Below are 26,730 nucleotides of genomic sequence, written 5' to 3'. Positions count from 1 at the left end.
TCCAACAAAATGGACGTGTTTCCACTCTGTAGGCTACTGCTAATCACATCATGGAGCAGGTCAAATTAGATTTTAACACTCTAGATTTTAACAATCTCTCATAACATTGGAATATCTAATGTGAACCTGTGTAATGTTACTAGTTACAATTTTACCAATGATTATCTGCTAAATTGTTGTTCATCTCTGTCAGAGTTGTCCTCCCTAACTGTATCATAAACCATATAACTGATTGTTGCAATGTTTTTTAACCTCAATAATGTCTTAATAACGTTTATCATTGGATGTCTTCTCCATAAGGTGTTTCTTGGTGTTCTTCTCCGGCCTGAACAGAATAATAAAGCATTTAGGAACAAATAATAGAAAGAACAACCCAAAGCTAGAGGTGATGATGGCAAAGATCTCCACAGCTACAGTCAACTTCCCAGGAGAGCTGACATAAGCTGGGATAAAGGTGATCCAGACTGCACAGAATATGAGCATGCTGAAGGTGATGAATTTGGCCTCGTTGAAATTATCAGGCAGCTTCCGAGCCAGAAAAGCCAGCACAAAGCACAAGAGAGCCAGGAGTCCAATATAGCCCAACACAGCCCAAAAACCAATAGCTGAACCCACATCACACTCTAGAATGATCTTCTCCTTGTAGGTAGTGAGGTTTTTAATGGGGAAGGGAGGGGACAGGACCAACCACAGAGTGCATATCATAGCCTGGACAAACGTGAAGGACACTACTGTCAATCTCTGCTGTGGAGGACCAAACCATTTCATGACATTACTGGCTGGAAGTGTAGCCCTGAAGGCCATCAACACCACTATTGTTTTCCCCAGAACACAAGAGATGCAGAGGACAAAGGTGATCCCAAACGCTGTGTGACGCAGCATACAGGACCACTCAGAGGGCCGGCCAATGAAAGTAAGAGAACACAGAAAACACAGAGCCAAGGAAAACAGCAGCAGGTAGCTCAGCTCAGAGTTGTTGGCCCTGACGATGGCCGAAGTTCGGTGTCGGTAGAATACGGTTGCCGTGGCGATGGCCAGACAAGCCCCGCCCACAGAGCAGACGGTCAGGATGATTCCGAGGACCTCGTGGAAGGACAGGAACTCCACAGGCTTAAGGATACAGAGGTCTCTCTCAGCGTTGGGCCAGTACTCCTCAGGACAGATCAGACAGTCTGAAGAATCTGACCAGGACAAAACAACAGACATCAAATGTTAATAATAATAGATTCAGGTTTTATTTATTTACAAATACATGTCCCACAATGCTGCACTTTGTGAGTTTACAATAAAGAATGTTGAATTAATGTGCAGCTTACATGAGATTTTTTTTATTATTATTTTTTTTTTATTTCACCTTAATTTAACCAGATAGGCAAGTTGAGAACATGTTTTCATTTACAACTGAGACCTGTCCAAGATAAAGCAAAGCAGTTCGACACAGACAACAACACAGACTTACACATGGAGTAAAAGAAACATACAGTCAATAATACAGTAGAAACAAGTCTATATAGATGACAAGAATAGGAACATGATTGACAGATACCTTTGTAGTGCTGTTTATATGAATAAACCACTTCTTAGTAAACCGTGACAGAAATTACTACACATTTTTGCCAACTGTTCCTATAGTCCTACCTGTGTTATTACTGATCTCTCCCTCTGCACATTGGATACAGTCATAACAGCATACAGGCTTTCCTTTCTGTATAGCCTTACGAGTGCCTGGGGGACAGCTCTCACTGCACACTGACACAGGTACTTGTGTACTGTTCTTTACCCAGGTGATTTCCCTCTCCATGTCAAGCCTCTGGTCAGGAGGCAGGGACGCATCATAGCGCCCCACGGTCACAAACTCAATCTTCCCACTCTCCCGTCTCTGCCAGTTGACCAGCTCATAGGTGGCCACTGGGTCCCCGTTGGCATCGAAAGACACCTGGTACCCGTTACGAGAGAAGTTCACCCTCCTCAATCTCTCCAGGACCTGATGTTTGAAGGGCAAGGGAGAGAGAGAGAGATGGAGAGAGGGGAAGAGAGGAAGAAAGGGCACGGGAGAGAAGGAGAGAGGTGAAGAGCGATGGAGATAAGTGAAGAGAGAGATGAGAGAAGGGATGAGAGATGGAGAGATAGATGGACAGAGGGGAAGAGAGAGATGAGAGATGGAGAAAGGGGAAGAAAGATGGAAAGAGAGACATGGAGAGAAGGGAAATTAGATGGGAAACAGAACATTAATTCAACTCATATATTTATCAGATGTGTTACTTCAGAAGAAGTTGTGAAGTATAATGAGAACTCCTAGGCCTTCAGACATATAGTATAAACAAACATGTTCACCAGGAAATTAGACAATAGACTTGTCATTCACCTGTGTTGGCTTCACATTAAGGTTTTTGTCACAGTTCACAGTGGAGTTTTCTCTCTCTTCACAAACGATGCTGTGGATGGCGTGTGCTATGGCATAAACAGCTTTATACACCATGTTAGTGACACGCAGCTGGGATGTATCTGTGTAGGGGGTCTGTAGCTGCTGTATATCCTCACTGCCATCACACACCTTCTCTTCAACCCCAACACCTGTAGATGAGATCACTACAGACAGACAGAGAGTGGGAGAGAGAGAGACAGAGAGAGAGAGAGAGAGAGAGAGAGACAGACAGACAGACAGACAGACAGACAGACAGACAGACAGACAGACACATGTAAATAGATCGATGGACTGAAAGATTGGTGGCTGGATGGATGGATGGATAGATGGATAGATAGATAGATAGATAGATAGATAGATAGATAGATAGATAGATAGATTGATACCTGTCCTCAGCCTACAGCCAAAGGCTCCCTCCCAGAACTCAGTGAGCAGGGGAGAGTTGGACACCTTCTGTGGGGAGAGATCCAGGAGGAAGTCCCTGAGGCCGGGGATGACAGAGCGTTGGATGCCAAATCCGATGGCCCCGGCAAACAGTCTGAAGCGCAGCATATCTGGATCAGTGACCCAGGTCTCACTCCCGATCCACTGGCGGGGCGGAGAGGGCAGGCGTTCCATCTCCCTCAGCAGGATCCTCATGTCCCCAGAGGATACGAATGCAACCACCACCTGGGCTGTGGAGCTGGGGAACATGATTATATCATATGCTTTATATGCTGGTCATGTTTGTCATTCATTGGAATGTCTCAGTGAAGTGAACATGAACATTAGCATTAATCAACACTTTTGACATGCATAAGATACTTTATGCAAATCATGTTGGTTTCACAGATCAGCTTCGGGAAAAGAGAGAAATTAATAACAATAGTATGCTTTATAAATATGGTATTGTATTTGTATCAATGAAAAGTTCACCAGTAATCATGGATCACCTGCGGATCACGTCAGCCACCCGTTGCACTCTGCTGAGTGGGTTGGTACGGGAGAAGGCTTCAGAATACTCCACACAGATACCCTCCTCTTGTGCTGCCTGCAGGAAAGCAGCCATCCCGTTATTCCCGTAGTCAGAGTCGGAACGGACCGCCCCAATCCACGTCCAGCCAAAGTGTCTGATGAGGTGGGCCAGAGCAGCAGCCTGGAACTGATCACTGGGGATGGTTCTGAAGAAGGTTGGATACTGTTTCTTATCACTCAGACAAGCACAGGTGGAAAAGTGGCTCACCTTGGTAAAAACAGACAGTCGTAAACATGAGAAAGAACATAATGTCGGCCTAACAACTATGTTCAAATGGTTTTCTCCATATAATTTCACACAGAAATGTATATTCCTGAAAGAGAGGAGAATACAGTTGGAATACAGATAATTAAAGGTTGAACTCATTCCTGAAAGAGAGGAGAATATAAACTAGAAATACAGTAAATTAAATTAGGCTGAATGATTTCTGTCCACAGGAGTTTACCTGAGGAATGCCGAAAGGGCCGATGACGCGCAACATGCTGATAGTTGGCGTGGAGGCAGACTCGCCAACAATAGCTGTCACGGTAGCCGACCCCGAGCACTGTTCTCCGGTATCAAACATGGGGTCCAAGCCGTTAGCCAGCTGGACGGCCACTTTAACGGCCATGGGGACCGAGGAGCAGGAGTCGTATACTTGATAACCAAGCGTGACACCTGGTAGAAGGTCTGAACTGTTGTTTATCTCCTCAACTGCGAAGACCATGGCGCGCGAGAAGCGCAACTCACGGGAATCCATTCTGTAAATAGAAGATGGGTCAGTGAGCACCTCCTGATGAATGATGAACTAGACTATAGAATGTTACCATGGCAAACAGCCTAATATCTAGTCTCATTTTCCATACCGTCTATATGACTACACTTTTGTTGTCTGTAATTGAGGACACTGTAGTATAGCCTGCATTTGAAAATGTGATCCTTTGTAACAGTAGTCTTTACCTACTCTCTCAGACACAAACACACTGATTATGGTCTTTAAAAACACAGTTTATCTGTCTTTAAACACACTGTATCTCTGTCTTTAAACAGTGTTTATCTCTCAGATACAAACACACATTTTGTCTTTTAACACACTTTAAATATGCCTTGAAACGCTGTTTATCTGTTTTTAAACAGACTGTCTCTTTAAAAAAAAGTTTATCATCCTTAAATACACTTTTTATCTGTATTTAAACACACTGTATCTCTGTCTTTAAACACACTGCTTACCGGTCTTTAAACACAGTTTCAATGTCTTTAAAACACAATTTATCTGTCTCCCCACACAGCCACAGTCCTGTCCCCTGTTCCCTCTTGCGCTCACTGACCTCCCTGTGCACTGCAGGGGCTCAGGCAGGCTGGTGTAGCTGTGATCCACAGTGTTCAAATAGTAATGAATGGAGAAAACACCCCCGATGACAAAGTCCCCGTCCTGGGAGAACGCCGGAGGACGAGGGGTGCCTTGGAGCCTGCATCTGACAGACTCCAGCCCAGAGGCAGAGCAAGAGGCAGACGCGAGCAAGGCAAGCCCACCAGCCACCACAGCTAGATGTAGTAGAACCAAACTACCAGCCAGACTTGGATCCAGAGCAGGAGCCGGAGAGAGCCTCATTCCCCTGATATGTAGAAGGTATGGCATAATACAGCGCCACACAGACCCATATAGGTCAGGATACCTCTCTTCTCTGGGTTAAATACCCACTGTACCTCTGTGGGGATTCCCCTGGGGGCCACACTGTGGGTATGGCCATGCCATGGAGGGAGGGGCTAGAGGCTGCTCTGCTCACCCAGTCAGGTCCTGCTTCTTTCAGCTATAGAGATGTACCAGTATCAGAACTACGTTGACTGTAATGGTTTAGATAGACATAAACATACATTAGACACACAATAACCATGAGCCTCTTATATTTCCCTTACTGTCTAGTCCTCTTGTCACGCTGACTCTACACAGAATGTATTCAAAATTATAATCCTAATGACAGACTGGCTCTACAGAGTATTTCCCCTTAAGTCTAGTCCTCTTGGCACGTTGCCTCACCGTTGAAGTCAGAAGTTTACATTCACCTTAGCCAAATCCATTTAAACTCTGTTTTTCAAAAAAGCTGACTTTTAGTCCAAGTTAAAATTCCCTGTTTTAGGTCAGTTAGGATCACCACTTTATTTTAAGAATGTGAACAGCTTTTATTTCTTTCATCCCATTCCCACTGGGTCAGAAGTTTATATACACTCAATAAATATTTGGTATCATTGCCTTTAAATTGTTTATCTTGGGTCAAATGCTTTGGGCAGCCTTCCACAAGGTTCCCACAATAAATTGGGATGAATTTGGGCCCATTCCTCCTGACAGAGCTGGTGTAACCGAATCAGGTTAGTAGGCCTCCTCGCTCATACACACTTTTTCAGTTCTGCCCACAAATGTTCTATTGCATTGAAGTCCGGGCTATGTGATGGCCAATCCAATACCTTGACTTTGTTGTCCTTAGGCCATTTTTGCCACAACTTTGGAATTATGCTTGGGGTCACTGTCCATTTGGAAGACCCATATTCGACCAGCTTTAACTTCCTGACTGATGTTTTGAGATGTTGCTTCAATATATCCACATCATTTTCCATCTTCGAGATGCCATCTATTTTGTGAAGTGCACCAGTCCCTCCTGCAGCAAAGCAACCTAACAACATGATGCTGCCACCCCGTGCATCACAGATGGGATGGTGTTCTTCAGCTTGCAAGCCTCCCACTTTTTCCTCCAAACATAACGATGGTCACGATCTTTGTCCCCATGTGCAGTTGCAAACCGTTGTCTGGCTTTTTATGGCGTTTTGAAGCGGTGGCAGGGTAGCCCAGTGGTTAGAGCATTGGACTATTTGTAACCGGAAGGTTGCAAGTTCAAACCCCCAAGCTGACAAGGTACAAATCTGTCTTTCTGAACAGGCAGTTAACCCACTGTTCTTGGGCCATCATTGTCAGAAATATGTGTATAGGTGGCAGGGAAGTCAAATGGAGTGTAAAATGGAGTCTTTTAATTATGTCCAAGTAACATGCTCCATAACACTAAATAGAAAAATGAATATAAACAAATATGGGTACGAAGACCCGTCGCGCACCTATACAAAAAACACTTCATTGACAATAAACAATCTCTGACAAAGACATGAGGGGAAACAGAGGGTTAAATACACAACAGGTAATGAATGGGATTGAAAATAGGTGTGTGGGAAGACAAGACAAAACCAATGGAAAATAAAAAATGGATCAATGATGGCTAGAAGACCAGTGACGCCGAGCACCGCCCGAACAAGGAGAGGCAACGACTTCGGAAGAAGTCGTGACAGTCATTGAAAATAAGAATTTGTTCTTAACTGACTTACCTAATTAAATAAAGGTCAAATAAAAAAATTGGAGCACTGGCTTCTTCCTTGCCAAGCGGCCTTTCAGGTTATGTCGATGTAGGACCATTTTACTGTGGATATAGATACTTTCGAACCTGTTTCCTTCAACATTTTCACAAGGTCCTTTGCTGTTGTTCTGGGATTGATTTGCACTTTTTGCACTAAAGTAAGTTAATCTCTAGGACACAGAACGCATCTTCCTCCTGAGCAGTATGACGCCTGCGTGGTCCCATGTTGTTTATACTTGAGTACTATTGTTTGTTCAGATGAACGTGGTACCTTCAGGCGTTTGGAAATTGCTCACAAGGATGAACCAGACTTGTGGAGGTCAACAACTCATTTTCTGTCTTGGCTGATTTCATTTGATTTTACCATGATGTCAAGCGAAGAGGCACTGAGTCTGAAGGTAGGTCTTGAAAGACATCCACAGGTACACCTCTAATTGACTCAAACGAAGTCAAATAGCCTATCAGAAGCTTCTAAAGGCATTTCATCATTTTTGGAATTTTCCAAGCTGTTTAAAGGCACAGTCAACTTAGTGTATGTAAACCCCTCACCCACTGGAAGTGAAAAAATCTGTCTGTAAACAATTGTTGGAAAAATTACTTGTGTGTCATGCACAAAGTGTCATGCACGAAGTAGAAGTCCTAACAGACTTTCCAAAACTATTATTTGTTATCAAGACATTTGTGGAGTTGTATAAAAACAAGTTTTATTGACTCCAACCTAAGTGTATGTAAACTTCCAACTTCAACTGTATCTGAAAATGTTTATTATATTATTATAATACATAATATGATGAATTGCAATAGCAATTGAACACATGCACTTCAATGTTATATCAATTCATATAGGAATAACGTTTTTTCCAACAACATGGAAGTGGTTCCACTCTGTAGACTACTGCTAATCAGATCATTTAGCAGGTCAAATTAGATTTTAACACTCAAGATTTTAACATTTTCTCATAACATTGGAATATCTAAAGTGAACCTGTGTCATATAACTAGCTATCATCAGATAGTAGCTTCTTATGCTTTCGCCAAAAAGCCATTTTGAAATCTGACATGTTGGCTGGATTCACAACGAGTGTAGCTTTAATTTGGTATCTGTGATTTAATGAAAGTTTGAATTTTATAGTATTTTATTTGAATTTGGCGCAATTGGCCAGGTGGGACATTTGCGTCTCGCCTATCCCAGAGAGGTTACTCTTATGGCTGCGATCGGGGATCAACATCAGGGGAAATTTCAGAGTGACAACTATAAATACAACGTCGTAAAACATTAAACATTCTTGAAAATGCAAGTGTCTTACATCCTTCAAAAGATTAGGAACTTGGGAATCAAACTACATTTTCCGATTTAAAATAGCTATTACAGAGAACAAATACCATGTTTTTGCTTGAGAAGAGCAATCAACAACAAAAACATTTTCCGCCATGACAGTTTTTACACATTCACAAACTGAAGGTAAAATTATGACTTCATTCTGAAATCTTGCTCTTATTTCTCTTCCTGAGGGTCCCAGTGATCAAATGAAGTGTAGTTTTCTTTGATAAAATCCATTTTTATAGCCTAAATCGAAACATTTTGTAACCTGTTTGTGCCGTGAATTCCATCTCTATCAATTTTTTATGGAGCTTTCAACGTAATTACAAACGGTAAACCATCGTCTGTCTAGTCATGGTTGGTTTCTGTGCATTCCTTTGGATATTTGCAACACAGCCAAACGTGATTGTTTTTTTTGCGGGGAGTATTAGCGAAACTTCGTTGATTGACTGTATTTCTGCCCAATGACCACTGATCTTCTTGAAATCTAGCTGGGTAGATAGCCAATGAGCTGAGGTAAACGCCAGTATGTAATGGTTTTGGGTTGGAACACCATTCCTTGTTTGTAAATGCACGTGCAACGAGAGTTGCTGTGACGCTTGTTACGCACAGCAGTATTTTGGAAAGTTGTATTTTCAAGACATCATGGCGAATAAATCAGGAAAAGCGAAGTCAAAGTCTAAGTATGACACAGGGTAGCCTAGTGTCAGGGGCGGCAGGGTAGCCTAGTGTTTAGAGCGTTGGTCTAGTAACCGCAAGGTTGCAAGTTCAAACCCCCGAGCTGGTACAAATCTGTTGTTCTGCCCCTGAACAGGCAGTTAACCCACTGTTCCTAGGCCGTCATTGAAAATAAGAATTTGTTCTTAACTAATAAAAGTATGCCGATTTGCAACAGATTATGGAAGGAAAGTGAGACAGATATTTTTGTGTGTTATGATTCAAACAAGAGCTGAGGAGCTGTTTCTGCAAGGACAGGACGTACTTCTGGACTTGTAAGTGCTAATGCCGTTTTATGAAAAATAAATATATACACTGCTCAAAAAAATAAAGGGAACACTAAAATAGCACATCCTAGATCTGAATGAATAAAATATTATTATTAAATACTTTTTTCTTTACATAGTTGAATGTGCTGACAACAAAATCACACAAAAATTATCAATGGAAATCAAATTTATCAACCCATGGAGGACTTGATTTGGAGTCACACTCAAAATTAAAGTGGAAAACCACAATACAGGCTGATCCAACATTGATGGGAATACCCCCCTGAAAAATGACAAAAATGAATGGGAAACCATTGGCATAGTACAAACCATGTACACAATGGACAATACCACCCAAATCGGCGTTGATTCATGCAAAATGTTTTGCAAATGCCATATGGCAATTGACAGTTGTAACACTTCAAAAATCCAACAGGTGGCGTGTGCGCTCCACCGTGGTTTTTCATATTGAAAATGGACCCCAAGTCAACATTCAAAAGCCACATTTTGAAAAAATTGATTTTTTTGTCAAAAACTTATCACCCTTTTTGAAACTCCCCATCCCGGATCCGGGATCGTGACTAAAGCCTCAGGCTCATTAGCATAACGCAACGTTAACGATTTCTGAAAATCGCAAATAAAATGAAAATAATGCGCCTGCTCTCAAGCTTAGCCTTTTCTTAACAACACTGTCATCTCAGATTTTCAAAATATGCTTTTGAACCATAGCAATTGACTAATTTGTGTAAGAATATGCTAAGCTAGCTTAGCATTTTGAGTAGCATTTAGCACGCAACATTTTCACAAAAACCAGATAACCAAATAAATAAAATCATTTACCTTTGAAGAGCTTCGGATGTTTTCAATGAGGAGACTCTCAGTTACATACCAAATGCGCAGTTTTTCCTGAAAGCGTCTGTGTGTAGGAGAAATCGCTCCGTTTTGTACATCACATTTGGCTACCGAAACGAACTGAAAATTCAGTCACCTACAACGTCAAACTTTTTCCGAATTAACTCCATAATATCGACCGAAACATGGCAAACGTTGTTTGGAATCAATCCTCAAGGTGTTTTTTCACATATCTCTTCATTGATATATCGTTCGTGGAAGCCTGCATTCTTCTCTGAATTCCGTGGAAAAATACTTGCAGCTGACTTTTGCGCACCAATTTCGGCGCAGGACACCGGGCGGACACCTAGTAAATGTCGTCTCTTATGGTCAATCTTCCAATGATATGCCTACAAATACGTCACAATGCTGCAGACACCTTGGGGAAACGACAGAAAGGGCAGACTTACTCCTCTCGCATTCACAGCCATATAAGGAGACAATGGAAAACAGAGCCTCAAAAATCCTGCTCATTTCCTAGATGCCGTCTCATCTTGGTTTTGCCTGAAGCTCACGTTCGAGAGCACACACAGAAAATATCTTTGCAGTTCTTTGCAGTACCAATTATATGCATAGTCAAGCATCTTTTTGTGACAAAATATCTTGTTTAAAACGGGAACGTTTTTCATCCAAAAATGAAATTGCGCCCCTAGAGTTTCAACAGGTTAAAAAAAGTGCTTTCTGGACCGTTTTTCGAAATTCTTTCGCTTTTTTTGTCAATTACACATGTGTAAGAACTGTATGAATATACTTTAGTCATATCTTATTATCATAATTTTTTTTTTTACTTGTGCATTAGTCATATGTTTTCTACATTTGGAACATGATTTCATAGGAAGTCAAAAGGCAAAAATTGCAAAATTTCATAAAAAACTTCACACACCCCTAAAAAAGTGCTTTCTGGACCGTTTTTCGAAATTCTTTAGAATTTTGTGTCAATTACACACGTATAAGAACTGTATCAACATACTTTAGTCATATTTTATTATCATAATTTTTTTTTTTTTTTTACTTGTGCATAAGGCATATGTTTTGTGGGGGCCAAATGTCATAAGAAATTTGACATGCTCAAAAATCCTGCAGAAATGCAAAATTGACTGGCCTGATGAACTCGGGATGGCCGGGCAGTGATTGTTGTTCCTTTCAATCACTCGTGGTGTTGATTTCATCATGTCCATTTGTTTATGTTTTCTCACTTTTGCAAAGTCACTGTGCATTTGCAATATGGTTAACTGGGCATTCACCATCACCAATTTGTCATGCTATAAAAATCGTGCAGGAATGCCAAATTGACTGGCCCGATGAACTCGGGATGGCTGGGCAGTGATTCTGGTACCTCTCCATCGCTCGTTTGGGTTGATTTCAGAATGTCCCTTTTGGTGATGGTACCTCACCGCTTAAACATATTGCAAATGGACAAGAGTCACCTGCAATTCACCGTCCATCAGTCAAGTTGATATCATTCTGACACCAAACTGATACAAACGGACACCAAACCCACTTTTCCCAACTCGTTTAGGAGCCAAGTATCACATACTTCAGAGCTGGCCCAAAATTCACAACGCCTTCGGTTCAAACCATAAAAAAACATAAAACACGTAGTTACGTTCTAGCTGCGGGTCCATTTATTGTGTTATGTGTAGGCCTAGCTGAGGCGACCCCGAATCCCAAGTTTCGGCTCGATAGGTCATTTGGTGTCCGAGTAAAAACCTAATTGGTGCTGAAAATCCACTTTTTTCAATTACTTGCTACGGGGTCCTTGAATGAGCTATCGGACAGAAACATTGGGTTCTGTCTCTATGGGCCGAGACGGTCACAATGCACCTAGTCTTGTGACTCTGGGACATTTCTAAATGTCGCCATTTTCGTAATGGTCAAAATGAATTGAAGTCATTGCAAATGTACGAGCCTGTTTCTCGGTCCGAGAACCTTCTAGAGCGCCGTAACTCACCACGCACTATCGACCTGAGGTCTAGAACAGGATTCTAAAGTTTCGGAACTCTAGATCTGACGATTCTTTAAAAGTTCCAACAAGGTTAACTAATGCATGGAGTGTTTGTCTCTATGCACCCCAATGGGTCCCTACTTCCAAGCTGTGTGTGTATGTGATTTAGTTTTCCTTTGAAATTTTATGGGAAAATGACTGATTTACAGTTCATGGGGGTTGTCTAATCACATATATGAAGTTTTGGAAAGATCTGATTTTTTTTAACCCCTCGAAACAGCCCATGAGACACCAATTATGGCACTTCCGGTTGGCACAGGAAGCTGTAACTCAACACACATCCTCATTGGGGTATTCTATTACAGAATCCTGAGTTTTAAGTCTTTACCATAAAAACTGACTGATTTACACAGGGTTGAATGTACTATGTCTATCAAACTGCAGGCAGGTTATGGGTAAACACTTTTAGGGTGATTGTAACCACTTCCGGTTGGTCCAGGAAGCTTAGAATCGACACAGGTAGACCTTATAGTGGCCTGATGGACTGGTACCGAAGACAGGTTCATACAGCATTCATAACCCATATAGACTCCAGGTTGAATTTAGGGGAGCAGGCAATGTATTCCTATGGGGAGAGAAGTCAATGCAAACTGTTTTTATGTAAACACCTTCTTTTAACTGTGAAGGGTTAATGTCACACGGTCAAGGTTAGGCTTGCACAGATCGGGAGGACCTTAGGAACAGTCCTGTGTTTGAATTGTCCTTCTAAACCTAACGGTTCCGCCGCTGTCACCCAAAATCAAATGACGTTGTGGTGCAGGCTTCATTTTGGGCCTACGTTTCTCATGGTCGCTGCTCTCAGACCGAGCGAGCTACGGTCAAGGGGGATATCTCGTTGAACTCGGCACAGTCTGGACACTATGGTGGTGCCATTTTTTGTGTTGATTTCAGAATGCCATTTTCGTGATGGTCCCTCTCCGCTTAAACATGTTGCAAATGCACAAAAGTCAACTAGCAAGTCAGTGTCCATCAGTCAATTAGATGTCATTCTGACACCAAACTGATTTCAATTGACTCAGAACCCACTTTTTCCAACTCATTTAGAAGCCAACTATCACATATGTCAGAGCAGGCCCATAATTCACAGCGCCTTTAGTTTAAAACATAATAAAAACGTAAAACACATAGTTACTGTCATGTCTTGTTATGTCTGTTCCTGTCCTTTCTCTTCACTCTGTCTCTCTCTACTGGTCTTTTTAGGTTACCTTCTCTGTCTCTCATTCTTCAGCTGTTCTACATCTCCCCTAACTAGCTCATTCACTCTTTCCCACCTGTTCTCTCTTCCCCCTCTGATTAGGTCTCTATTTCTCTCTCTGTTCCTGCTACTTTCAGTGTCTGATTCTTGTTTGTGTTTTTGATGCCAGAAGCAAGCTGTCGTCCCGTTTGCTTCCACCTTGTCCTATCCTGTCGGAGTCCGCCTGGCAGGTGCATCCTGCATTATACTAACGTTCTTTTTGTTCCATTGACTACGTTGGAAGAGGATTTATGCCATTCCTGTTTTTCATTAAAGAACTCTGTTTTCTGTTAAAACCGCTTTTGGGTCTTCACTCAAGTACATAACAGAAGAATCAGACCAAGAATGGACCCAGCGGCTCCGGACCCTTTTCACTCCGCCGTCGAGATCCAGGGAGCGATGCTAGGCAGACACGAGGAGGAATTGTCTGCTGCTCGACATGCCGTTGAAACCCTGGCCGTCCAAGTCTCCAACCTCACAAGACAGGTTCACCAACTCCACCTCGATCCACCGCCCACTTCCAGGGTTTCCGAGTCTCCGGAGCCCAGGATCAACAACCCGCCGTGTTACTCTGGGGAGCCCACTGAGTGCCGCTCATTCCTCACTCAGTGTGATGTGGTGTTCTCTCTCCAGCCCAACACTTACTCCAGGAGCGCAGCCCGCATCGCCTACGTCATTTCTCTCCTTACCGGACGGGCGCGTGAGTGGGGCACGGCAATCTGGGAGGCGAGGGCTGAGTGTATTAACCAGTATCAGGACTTTAAGGAGGAGATGATACGGGTTTTTGACCGTTCTGTTTTTGGGGAGGAGGCTTCCAGGGCCCTGTCTTCCCTATGTCAGGGGAATCGATCCATAACGGATTATTCTATTGAGTTTCGCACTCTCGCTGCCTCTAGTGACTGGAACGAGCCGGCTTTGCTCGCTCGTTTTCTGGAGGGTCTCCTCGTCGAGGTTAAGGATGAGATCCTCTCCCGGGAGGTTCCTTCCAGTCTGGACTCCTTAATAGCTCTCGCTATTCGCATAGAGCGACGGTTTGATCTTCGTCGCCGAGCTCGTGGAAGGAGCTCGCGTTCTCCGTTGCTCCCCTCTCCACATCACTGCCACCTGCCGCATCACTGCCACCCTCCTCCGCCGGCTCGGATGCTGAGCCTATGCAGCTGGGCGGTATCCGCATCTCGGCCAAGGAGAAGGAACGGAGAATCACCAATCGCCTCTGTCTCTACTGCGGCTCCGCTGGTCATTTTGTCACCTCATGTCCAGTAAAAGCCAGAGCTCATCAGTAAGAGGAGGGCTACTGGTGAGCGCAACTACTCAGGCCTCTCCTTCTGGATCACGCACTACCTTTCCGGTCCATCTCCGCTGGCCCGGTTCATCTGCTTCCTGCAGTGCCTTGATAGACTCTGGGGCGGAGGGCTGTTTTATGGACGAGACCTGGGCTCGGGAACATGACATTCCTCTCAGACAGTTAGGGAGCCCACGGCCTTGTTCGCTTTAGATGGTAGTTCTCTCCCCAAGATTCAGCGTGAGACGCTGCCTTTAACCCTCACTGTCTCTGGTAATCATAGCGAAACCATTTCTTTTTTAATTTTTCGTTCACCTTTTACACCTGTTGTTTTGGGTCATCCCTGGCTAGTGCGCCATAACCCTTCTATTAATTGGTCTAGTAATACTATCCTATCCTGGAATGTTTCTTGTCATGTGACCTGTTTAATGTCTGCTATCCCTCCTGTTTCCTCTGTCTCTTCTTCACAGGAGGAGCCTGGCGATTTGACAGGGGTGCCGGAGGAGTATCACGATCTGCGCACGGTGTTCAGTCGTTCCAAGGCCACTTCTCTCCCTCCACACCGGTCGTATGACTGTAGTATTGATCTCCTTCCGGGAACTACTCCCCCCCGGGGTAGATTATACTCTCTGTCGGCTCCCGAACGTAAGGCTCTCGAGGATTATTTGTCGGTTTCACTCGACGCCGGTACCATAGTCTCCTCCTCCTCTCCCGCCGGAGCGGGGTTTTTTTTTGTTCAGAAGAAGGACGGGTCCCTGCGCCCATGCGTGGATTATCGAGGGCTGAATGACATAACAGTTAAGAATCGTTATCCGCTTCCTCTTATGTCTTCAGCCTTCGAGATCCTGCAGGGAGCCAGGTTTTTCACCAAATTGGACCTTCGTAACGCCTACCATCTCGTGCGCATCAGGGAGGGGGACGAGTGGAAGACGGCGTTTAACACTCCGTTAGGGCACTTTGAATACCGGGTTCTTCCTTTCGGCCTCGTTAACGCTCCAGCTGTCTTTCAGGCACTAGTTAACGACGTCCTGAGAGACATGCTGAACATTTTTGTTTTCGTTTACATGGACGATATCCTGATTTTTTCACCGTCTCTCTCGATTCATGTTCAGCACGTGCGACGCGTCCTCCAGCGCCTTTTGGAGAACTGTCTTTATGTGAAGGCTGAGAAGTGCACTTTTCATGTCGCCTCTGTCCCTTTTCTCGGTTCCGTTATTTCCGCTGAGGGCATTAAGATGGATCCCGCTAAGGTCCAGGCTGTCATTGATTGGCCCGTTCCTAAGTCACGCGTCGAGCTGCAGCGCTTTCTGGGCTTCGCTAATTTCTATCGTCGTTTCATCCGTAATTTCGGTCAGGTGGCAGCTCCCCTCACAGCCCTTACTTCTGTTAAGACGTGCTTTAAGTGGTCCGTTTCCGCCCAGGGAGCTTTTGATCTTCTTAAGAATCGTTTTACATCCGCACCTATTCTTGTTACACCTGACATCTCTAGTCAGTTTGTTGTTGAGGTTGACGCGTCAGAGGTGGGCGTGGGAGCCATTCTTTCTCAGCTCTCTCTCTGACGGCAAGGTCCATCCTTGGGCGTTTTTCTCTCATCGCTTATCGCCGTCAGAACGTAACTATGATGTTGGTAATCGCGAACTGCTCGCCATCCGCTTAGCCCTAGGCGAATGGCGACAGTGGTTGGAGGGGGCGACCGTTCCTTTTGTCGTTTGGACTGACCATAGGAACCTTGAGTACATCTGTTCAGCCAAACGACTTAATGCGCGTCAGGCTCGTTGGGCTCTGTTTTTCGCTCGTTTCGAGTTTGTTATTTCTTATCGTCCGGGCTCAAAAAACACCAAGCCTGATGCTTTATCTCGTCTCTTCAGTTCTTCTGAGGTCTCCACCGACCCCGAGGGGATTCTCCCTGAGGGGCGTGTTGTCGGGTTGACTGTCTGGGGAATTGAGAGGCAGGTAAAGCAAGCACTCGCTCACACTCCGTCGCCGCGAGCTTGTCCTAGGAACCTTCTGTTCGTTCCCGTTCCTACTCGTCCGGCCGTTCTTCAGTGGGCCCACTCTGCCAAGTTAGCCGGCCACCCCGGCGTTCGGGGTACGCTCGCTTCCATTCGCCAGCGTTTCTGGTGGCCCACTCGGGAACGTGACGCGCGTCGATTTGTCGCCGCTTGTTCGGTCTGCGTGCAGACTAAATCTGGGAACTCTCCTCCTGCCGGCCATCTCAGACCGCTTCCCATTCCCTCTCGACCGTGGTCTCACATCGCTTTAGATTTTATCACCGGACTGCCTTCATCAGCGGGGAAGACAGTTATTCTTACGGTTGTCGATAGATTCTCTAAGGCGGCTCATTTCATTCCTCTCGATAAGCTCCCTTCTGCTAAGGAGACGGCTCAGATCATTATCGAGAATGTTTTCCGTATTCATGGCCTTCCGTCTGACGTCGTTTCCGACAGAGGCCCGCAGTTCACGTCTCAATTTTGGAGGGAGTTTTGCCGTTTGATTGGGGCTTCCGTCAGTCTCTCGTCCGGCTTTCATCCCCAGTCTAACGGTCAAGCCGAACGGGCCAATCAGACTGTTGGTCGCATTTTACGCAGTCTTTCTTTTCGTAACCCTGCGTCTTGGTCAGAACAGCTCCCCTGGGCAGAGTATGCCCACAACTCGCGCTTCCCTCGTCTGCTACCGGTCTATCCCCTTTTCAGAGTAGCCTCGGGTACCAGCCTCCGCTGTTCTCATCTCAGCTCGCCGAGTCCTGCGTCCCCTCCGCTCAGGCTTTTGTCCAGCGTTGCGAGCGCACCTGGAAGGGGGTCAGGTCGGCACTTTGCCGTAATAGGGCGCAGACTGTGAGGGCCGCTAATAGCGTAGGACCAAGAGTCCTAGATATTGTTGCGGTCAGAGAGTATGGCTCTCCACTCAGAACCTTCCCCTTAAGACAGCTTCTCGCAAGTTGGCCCCGCGGTTCATTGGTCCGTTCCGTATTTCTCAGGTCATTAATCCTGTCGCAGTGCGACTTCTTCTCCGCGCTATCTTCGTCGCGTTCACCCGGTCTTCCATGTCTCCTGTGTTAAGCCCGTTCTTCGCGCCCCCCGCTCGTCCCTCCCCCCCCATCCTTGTCGAGGGCGCACCCATCTACAGGGTTCGTAAGATTTTGGACATGCGCCCTCGGGGCCGTGGTCATCAGTACCTAGTGGATTGGGAGGGGTACGGTCCTGAGGAGAGGAGTTGGGTTCCCTCTCGGGACGTGCTGGACCGTTCGCTGATCGATGATTTCCTCCGTTGCCGCCAGGTTTCCTCCTCGAGTGCGCCAGGAGGCGCTCGGTGAGTGGGGGGGTACTGTCATGTCTTGTTATGTCTGTTCCTGTCCTTTCTCTTCACTCTGTCTCTCTCTACTGGTCTTTTTAGGTTACCTTCTCTGTCTCTCATTCTTCAGCTGTTCTACATCTCCCCTAACTAGCTCATTCACTCTTTCCCACCTGTTCTCTCTTCCCCCTCTGATTAGGTCTCTATTTCTCTCTCTGTTCCTGCTACTTTCAGTGTCTGATTCTTGTTTGTGTTTTTGATGCCAGAAGCAAGCTGTCGTCCCGTTTGCTTCCACCTTGTCCTATCCTGTCGGAGTCCGCCTGGCAGGTGCATCCTGCATTATACTAACGTTCTTTTTGTTCCATTGACTACGTTGGAAGAGGATTTATGCCATTCCTGTTTTTCATTAAAGAACTCTGTTTTCTGTTAAAACCGCTTTTGGGTCTTCACTCAAGTACATAACAGTTACGTTCTAGCTGCGGGTCCAGTTCGGACATTATGTGTAGTCCTATGTGAGGCGACCCCGAATCCCGAGTTTCGGCTCGATAGGTCATTTGGTGTCCGAGTAAAAACCTAATTGGTGCTGAAAATCCACTTTTTTCAATTACTTGCTACGGGGTCCTTGAATGAGCTATCGGACAGAAACGTTGGGGTCCGTGTCGATGGGCCGAGCCGGTTTCAATGCACCTAGTCTTGTGTCTCTGAGACTTTTCTAAATGTCGCCATTTTTGTAATGGTCAAAATGAATTGAAGTCATTGCAAATGTACGAGGCTGTTTCTCGGTCCGAGAACCTTCTAGAGCCACCTAACTCACCACGCACTATCGACCTGAGGTCTAGAACAGGTTTCTAAAGTTTCGGAAATCTAGGTCTGACGGTTCATTTTTAGCTCAAACAAAGCTAACTATTGGAGGCAGTGTGAGTCTCTACGCACCCCAATACGTCCCTCCATCCAAGTTGTGTATCTGTGTGATTTAGTTTTCCTTTGAATTTTTATGGGGAAAATGACTGATTTACAGTTCATGGGTGTTGCCTAATCACACATATGAAGTTTTGGACAGATCTGATTTTTTTAACCCTTCCAAACAGCCCCTGAGACACCAATTATGGCACTTTCGGTTGACACAGGAAGCTATAAGTCAACACATATCCTCATTGGGCTATGCTTTTACAGAATCCTGAGTTTTAAGTCTTTACGTTAAGAATTGACTGATTTACACAGGGTTCAATGCACTATGTCCATCAAATTGCAGGCAGGGTATGGATATACACTTTTAGGGTGATTTTAAGCACTTCCGGTTGGCCCAGGAAGCCTAGAATCGACACAGGTAGACCTTATAGTGGCCTGATGGACTGGTACCGAAGACAGGTTCATACAGCATTCATAACCCATATAGACTCCAGGTTGTATTTAGGGGAGCAAGGCAATGTATTCCTATGGGGAGAGAAGTCAATGCAAACTGTTTTTATGTAAACACCTTCTTTTAACTGTGAAGGGTTAATATCACACGGTCAAGGTTAGGATTGCACAGATCGGGAGGACCTTAGGAACAGTCCTGTGTTTGAATTGTCCTTCTAAACCTAACGGTTCCGCCGCTGTCACCCAAAATCAAATGACGTTGTGGTGCAGGCTTCATTTTGGGCCTACGTTTCTCATGGTCGCTGCGCTCAGACCGAGCGAGCTACGGTCAAGCGGGATATCTCGTTGAACTCGGCACGGCCTTGGGATTATGTTTATGCCATTGCCTGCTCTCTGTGTCTTTAAACACCGCGCTTTGTCACTTCATCCTTGCTGTGTGTGTGTGTGTGTGAGAGCTTTTCTTTGACATCTGTTGGGAGAAATGACTGATTTTACAGTTCAGGAGGGTTGCCTAATCACATATGAAGTTTTGAAAAGATCTGACCTTTTTAACCCTTGGATACAGCCACTATGACACCATTTAAGGCACTTCCTGTTGGCACAGGAAGCTATAAATAAACTCATATCCTCATTGGGGTATGTCTTTACAGAATCCTGAGTTTTAAGTCTTTACGTTAAGAACTGAGTTATTTACGGAGGGTTTAGTGAGTGTGTGTTATTTCAGAAAATCATAGAAAATCACAGAAATCTCGCAGAGCTCCGCAGCACACTTTAAAAATATTCGTATGAACACCCTGCAACTGGATCTGTAACTGTTGAAAAAAAAACACCTATATTTGAACATCACAAATCTGTCATTGTACGATTTCTCTTAAATGACGATAGATAAATGGCTGATTTTTTTTTATTGACACCGGAGGCTCCTTGACTTTGACGTGAAGTGAAAAAATAATTTCTCTATTTTCATTTTGGACCTTTAATCCCAGGAAAATGGCCATAACTCAAAAACCGTTGAGGCCTAGACGCCATCTTGTTCGGGGCCAACTGCCCATTATGCCAAACCTATGCTCACCAAGTTTCGGCTTAGAAATATTTTCAGTTTTCGAGATATGGCCCGTCGTGATTCGTGATGTTTTGTCAAATTGCAGTATGATTGCTTATGCCCTCTTGTGGGATTTTCCGGCATAGCGGAAAAATGACCAAAATTTGATTATTTTATAAAACGAAAACCGAATGTCCGACAAGGTTCATTTGATGACTTCCCGGTAGGTCTGGCCCTGCCGCTCGGCCCGACGCCGTCCCCGAATTTTAAAAATGTTTTCGGACGTCTAGTAAGGGACGGTACATTTGCAATATGGACTTTTTCACTAACCGTACAGAAAATGTCGAAATGTTCCCTTAAGGTATGGACTGTGACTCCAAGCATACTTCCAAAGTTGTAGGAAAATGGCCTAAGGACAACAAAGTCAAGATATTGGAGTGTCCTTCACAAAGCCCTGACAATGCAATAGAACATTTGAGGGCAGAACTGAAAAGCATGTGCGTGCTAGGAGGCCGAAAAACCTGACTCAGTTACACCAGCTCTGTCAAGAGGAATGGGCCACAATTCACCCAACTTATTGTGGGAAGCTTGTGGAAGGCTACCCGAAACGTTTGACCCAAGTGAAACAATTTAAAGGCAATGCTACCAAATACTTATTGAGTGTATGTAAAGTTCTGAGCCACTCAGATTGTGATGATAGATATTAAAGCTGAAATAAATACTTTTCTCTACTATTATTCTGACTTTTCACATTCGTAAAAGAAAGTGGTGATCCTTACTGACCTACAACTTACTGACCTAAAAGCGAATTTTTACTTGGATTAAATGTGAGGAATTTTGAAAAACTGAGTTAAATGTATTTTGCTAAGGTGAATGTAAACTTCCGACTTCAACTGTAAGTGAGTCAACGTGCCAACAGGACTTGACTGTAGGGGAAATATAAGAGATCCAGCATACCAAGAAGACTAGATACTAAGGGAAATATAAGAGAGGCTCATGGATATTGTGTATCTAATGTATGTTTATGTCTATCTAAACCATTACAGTCAACGTAGTTCTGATACTGGTGCGTACACTCTCTATAGCTGAAAGAAGCAGGAGTGAGTGAGTGAGCAGAGCAGCTTCTAACCCCTCCCTCCTTGGCATGGCCATACCCACAGTGTGGCCCCCAGAGGAATCCCCACAGAGGTACAGTGGGTATTTAACCCAGAGAAGAGAGGTATCCTGACCTATGTTGTTCTGTGTGGCGCTGTTTTCTCCATACCTTCTACACATCAGGGGAATGAGGCTCTCTCCGGCTCCTGCTCTGGATTCAAGTCTGGTTGGTAGTCTGGTTCTACTACATCTAGCTGTGGTGGCTGCTGGGCTTGCCTTGTTCTCGTCTGCCTCTAGCTCTGCCTCTGCCTCTGGGCTGGAGTCTATCAGATGCAGGCTCCAAGGCACCCCTCGTCCTCCGGCGTTCTCCCAGGACGGGGACTTTGTCATCGGGGGTGTTTTCTCCATCCATTACTATATGCACACTGTGGATCACAGCTACACCAGCATGCCTGAGCCCCTGCAGTGCACAGGGAGGTCAGTGAGCGTACGAGTGAACAGGGGACAGGACTGTGGCTGTGTGGGGAGACAGATAAATTGTGTTTTAAATACAGAGGAACAGTGTGCTTAAAGAAAGATAAACAAAATGTTTAAAGACAGATAAATAGTGTGTTAATGACAGAGAATCAATGTTTTTTAAGACAGATAAACAGTGCTTTAAAGACTGGTAAACGGTGTTTTAAAGATAGATTAAAAGTGTGTTTAAAGATGGATAAAAAGTCTGTTTGGGTCAAAGAGAGTAGGTAAAGACTACTGTTACAAAGGATCACATGTTCAAATGCAGGTTATATTACAATGTCCTCAATTACAGTCAACAAAAGTGTAGGCATATAGACGGGGTGGCAAATAATACTAGATATTAGGCTGTTTGTCATGGTAACATTATATAGGCTAGTTTGTGATTCGTCAAGAGGTGCTCACTGACCCATCTTCTATTTACAGTATGGATTCCCGTGAGTTGCGCTTCTCGCGTACCATGGTCTTCGCAGTTGAGGAGATAAACAACAGTTCACACCTGCTACCGGGTGTCACCCTAGGTTATCAAGTGCACGACTCCTGCTCCTCGGTCCCTATTGCGGTGAAAGTGGCCTTCAAACTGGCTAACGGCCTGGATCCCATGTTTGATACCGGAGAACAGTGCTCGGGGTCGGCTACAGTGACAGCTATCGTGGGCGAGTCTGGCTCCACGCCAACCATCAGCATGTTGCGCATCACAGGCCCTTTCGGCATTCCTCAGGTAAACTCTTGTGAAAAGAAATCCTGCAGCTGCTTTTAATTTACTCTATTCCTAGTGTAAGTCCTCCTCTCTTTCAGGAATGAGTTCATCTTTTAATTCACTGCATTCCTACTATATTCTACTCTCTTTCAAGAATATATACTTCTATGAGAAGTTATGTGGAGAAAGGCATTTGAACAAAGACTGAGGACAATGAGTCTGGAGAACATCTATAATAGGCAGTTGAACATAGACTGAGAACTTTGAGTGTGGGGAACTTCTGTAGGATTTTAAACATGATCTGAGAACTTTCTTTCATAGGCTAGGTTGTTAAAGGAGACCAGGGATTGGTGTCACACTTTTGTGTATCCGTTTTCATTATGGCCTTATGAAAAATAAATTGTTGGCTTATTATTATTAATGTCTCCCTAACATCAAACTACACAGCTAAATAAAATAGCAGGAAGTAGCCAATACATTAGAGTTGTGAGGCCAACATGATGTTCTTTCTCATGTTTTCGACTGTCTGTTTTTACCTAGGTGAGTCACTCTTCCACCTGTGCCTGTCTGAGTGATAAGAAACAGTATCCAACCTTCTTCAGAACCATCCCCAGTGATCAGTTCCAGGCTGCCGCTCTGGCAAACCTCATCAGGCACTTCGGCTGGACCTGGATTGGGGCGGTCCGTTCCGACTCTGACTACGGGAATAACGGGATGGCTGCTTTCCTGCAGGCAGCACAAGAGGAGGGTATCTGTGTGGAGTATTCTGAAGCCTTCTACCGTACCAACCCACTCAGCAGAGTGCAACGTGTGGCCGAAGTGATCCGCAGGTGATCCATGATTACTGGTGAACTTTTCATTCACACAAATGCAAGACCATATTTGTATAAAATTCTATTGTTATCAACTTCTCTCTTCTCCCAAAGCTGATCTGTGAGACCAACATGATTTGCATGTCTTAAGCATGTCATAAGTGTTGATTAATACTAATGTTAATTTTCACTTCACTGAGACATTCCAATGAATGACAAACATGACCAGCATATTAAGCATATGATATAATCATGTTCCCCAGCTCCACAGCCCAGGTGGTGGTTGCATTCGTAGCCTCTGGGGACATGAGGATCCTGCTGAGTGAGTTGGAACGCCTGCCCTCTCCACCCCGCCAGTGGATCGGGAGCGAGTCCTGGGTCACTGACCCAGATATGTTGCGCTTCAGCCTGTGTGCTGGGGCCATCGGATTTGGCATCCAACGCTCTGTCATCCCCGGTCTCAGGGACTTCCTCCTGGACCTCTCCCCACAGAAGGTGTCCAACTCTCCACTGCTCACTGAGTTCTGGGAGGGAGCCTTTGGCTGTAGGCTGAGGACAGGTATCTATCTAACCATCAACCCACCCATCCATCCATCTGCATAACGAACATTTTATTTACATGTCTGTCTTTCTGTCTGTCTGTCTGTCTGTCTGTCTGTCTGTCTGTCTGTCTGTCTGTCTGTCTGTCTGTAGGGACCTCATCTACAGGTGTTGGGGTTGAAGAGAAGTTGTGTGATGGCAGTGAGGATATACAGCAGCTACAGGCCCCCTACACAGATACATCCCAGCTGCGTGTCACTAACATGGTGTATAAAGCTGTTTATGCCATAGCACACGCCATCCACAGCATCGTTTGTGAAGAGAGAGAAAACTCCACTGTGAACTGTGACAAAAACCTTAATGTGAAGCCAACACAGGTGAATGACAAGTCTATAGTCTAATTTCCCTGTGAACATGTTTGTTTATACTATATATATGAAGGCCTAGGAGTTCTCATTATACTTCACAACTTCTTCTGAAGTAACACATCTGATAAAAACGAGTAGATTTAATGTTCTGTTTTTCTCTCCCTCTCTGCATCTTTGTTCCCTTCTCTCCATCTCTCATCTCTCTATTCCCCTCTGTCCATCTATCTCTCCTTCTCTCATCCCCTCACTAACCTCTCTCTTCCCTTATCTCCATCTCTCTACACCTCTCTCCTTCTCTCTCGTCCCATCTCTCTCTCCCATGCCCTTCCAAACATCAGGTCCTGGAGAGATTGAGGAGGGTGAACTTCTCTCGTAACGGGTACCAAGTGTCTTTCGATGCCAACGGGGACCCAGTGGCCACCTATGAGCTGGTCAACTGGCAGAGACGGGAGAGTGGGAAGATGGAGTTTGTGACAGTGGGGCGCTATGATGCATCCCTGCCTCCTGACCAGAGGCTTGACATGGAGAGGGAAATCACCTGGGTAAAGAACAGTACACAAGTACCTGTGTCAGTTTGCAGTGAGAGCTGTCCCCCAGGCACTCGTAAGGCTGTACAGAAAGGAAAGCCTGTATGCTGTTATGACTGTATCCTATGTGCAGAGGGAGAGATCAGCAATAACACAGGTAGGACGATAGGAATGGTGGTTTATTCATATTACCAGCATGACAAAAGTAGTGTAAACTGTAAAAAAGAAGTGTTGTGGGATATGTATTTGTAAAAATATAAAACCTGAATCTATTATTATTAACATTTGATGTCTGTTGTTTTGTCCTGGTCAGATTCTTCAGACTGTCTGATCTGTCCTGAGGAGTACTGGCCCAACGCTGAGAGAGACCTCTGTATCCTTAAGCCTGTGGAGTTCCTGTCCTTCCACGAGGTCCTCGGAATCATCCTGACTGCCTGCTCTGTGGGCGGGGTCTGTCTGGCCATCGCCACGGCAACCGTCTTCTACCGCCACCGAACTTCAGCCATCGTCAGGGCCAACAACTCTGAGCTGAGCTTCCTGCTGCTCTTCTCCTTGACTCTGTGTTTTCTGTGTTCTCTTACTTTCATTGGCCGGCCCTCTGAGTGGTCCTGTATGCTGCGTCACACAGCGTTTGGGATCACCTTTGTTCTCTGCATCTCTTGTGTTCTGGGGAAAACAATAGTGGTGTTGATGGCCTTCAGGGCTACACTTCCAGCCAGTAATGTCATGAAATGGTTTGGTCCTCCACAGCAGAGATTGACAGTAGTGTCCTTCACGTTTGTCCAGGCTATGATATGCACTCTGTGGTTGGTCCTGTCCCCTCCCTTCCCCATTAAAAACCTCACTACCTACAAGGAAAAGATCATTCTAGAGTGTGATGTAGGTTCAGCTATTGGTTTCTGGGCTGTGTTGGGCTATATAGGACTCCTGTCTCTCTTGTGCTTTGTGCTGGCTTTTCTGGCTCGGAAGCTGCCTGATAATTTCAACGAGGCCAAATTCATCACCTTCAGCATGCTCATATTCTGTGCAGTTTGGATCACCTTTATCCCAGCTTATGTCAGCTCTCCTGGGAAGTTCACTGTAGCTGTGGAGATCTTTGCCATCATCACCTCTAGCTTTGGGTTGTTCTTTCTATTATTTGTTCCTAAATGCTTTATTATTCTGTTCAGGCCGGAGAAGAACACCAAGAAACACCTTATGGAGAAGACATCCAATGATAAACGTTATTAAGACATTATTGAGTGGAAAACACATTATTAAACACGTTATATGGTTTATTATACAGTTAGGTAGGTAGGAGATGACCAACAATTTAGCAGCTAATCATTGATAACATTGTAACTAGTAACATGACAAAGGTTCACTGTAGATATACCAATATTATGAGAGATTGTTCAAATCTAGATTGTTAAAATGATATTACTAATGCCCTCGATAATAGACAGTACTGTGCCGCCTTGTTCACAGATTTATCTAAAGCTTTTGTCACTGTAGACCATGCGATGCTTTTGGGTTAGCTGTTGTCATTAACACTGGGATTGGATGCCTGTCGTTGGTTTCATGACTATCTAAAGGATAGAAGTCAGGCTGTTAGAGTCGACGGCATGCAGTTAAAAGCCATTGGAGTTGGTTAAAGGGGTCCCACAAGGTTCTATACTTGGTCCATTACTGTTCACCCTCTACATAAACAACATCGGTGATGAGATAAGAAAGTGTCAAATTCATTTAAATGCTGATGACACCGTCATCTACTCTATCGCTTCAACGGCTGACCAAGCATTATCACTGTATTTTATACAGCTGAAACTTGTTTTAAATGCAAGGAATAGACATTTTATGATTGTAATAGGTTCAAAAAGTTGGTTGAAAATACACTTGCACTTACGAGCTTAGATGGTTCTTGAATAATCAGGTCTCTGCATATAACTACTTATGGATATGGTT

General features: G+C 44.6%; 1 protein-coding gene and 1 pseudogene across 1 annotated transcript; one reads left to right on the top strand and one right to left on the bottom strand.

The window, feature by feature from the left end:
- The window catches only part of LOC135546682 (extracellular calcium-sensing receptor-like), a 35,448-nt pseudogene continuing 8,718 nt past the window's right edge, over positions 1-26,730 (bottom strand).
- Positions 835-26,016, top strand: LOC135546684 (extracellular calcium-sensing receptor-like). Its single transcript, XM_064975296.1, has 8 exons — positions 835-1,008; positions 21,697-21,800; positions 22,266-22,560; positions 23,080-23,369; positions 23,615-23,892; positions 24,045-24,268; positions 24,598-24,943; positions 25,100-26,016. Exons 2-8 carry the CDS (start codon positions 21,742-21,744, stop codon positions 26,014-26,016), a joined length of 2,409 nt encoding a protein of 802 aa, XP_064831368.1. The 5' UTR covers positions 835-1,008; positions 21,697-21,741.

The sequence above is a fragment of the Oncorhynchus masou genome, chromosome 9 (assembly GCF_036934945.1).
Source record: "Oncorhynchus masou masou isolate Uvic2021 chromosome 9, UVic_Omas_1.1, whole genome shotgun sequence".
In the NCBI taxonomy this organism is placed as follows: Eukaryota; Metazoa; Chordata; class Actinopteri; order Salmoniformes; family Salmonidae; genus Oncorhynchus; species Oncorhynchus masou.
The sequence above is the reverse complement of the archived record's forward strand: the minus strand, read 5'-3'. Positions and strand labels throughout refer to the sequence as shown.

What these genes read in the sequence shown, in the direction of transcription:
- LOC135546684 (XM_064975296.1), top strand. Translation starts at nt 21,742, where the DNA reads ATGCACACTGTGGATCACAGCTACACCAGCATGCCTGAGCCCCTGCAG. An exon ending in GTGGCCGAAGTGATCCGCAG is followed by an intron (nt 23,370 to 23,614) that starts GTGATCCATGAT and finishes CATGTTCCCCAG; the next exon opens with CTCCACAGCCCAGGTGGTGG. An exon ending in GTTCTGGGAGGGAGCCTTTG is followed by an intron (nt 23,893 to 24,044) that starts GCTGTAGGCTGA and finishes GTCTGTCTGTAG; the next exon opens with GGACCTCATCTACAGGTGTT.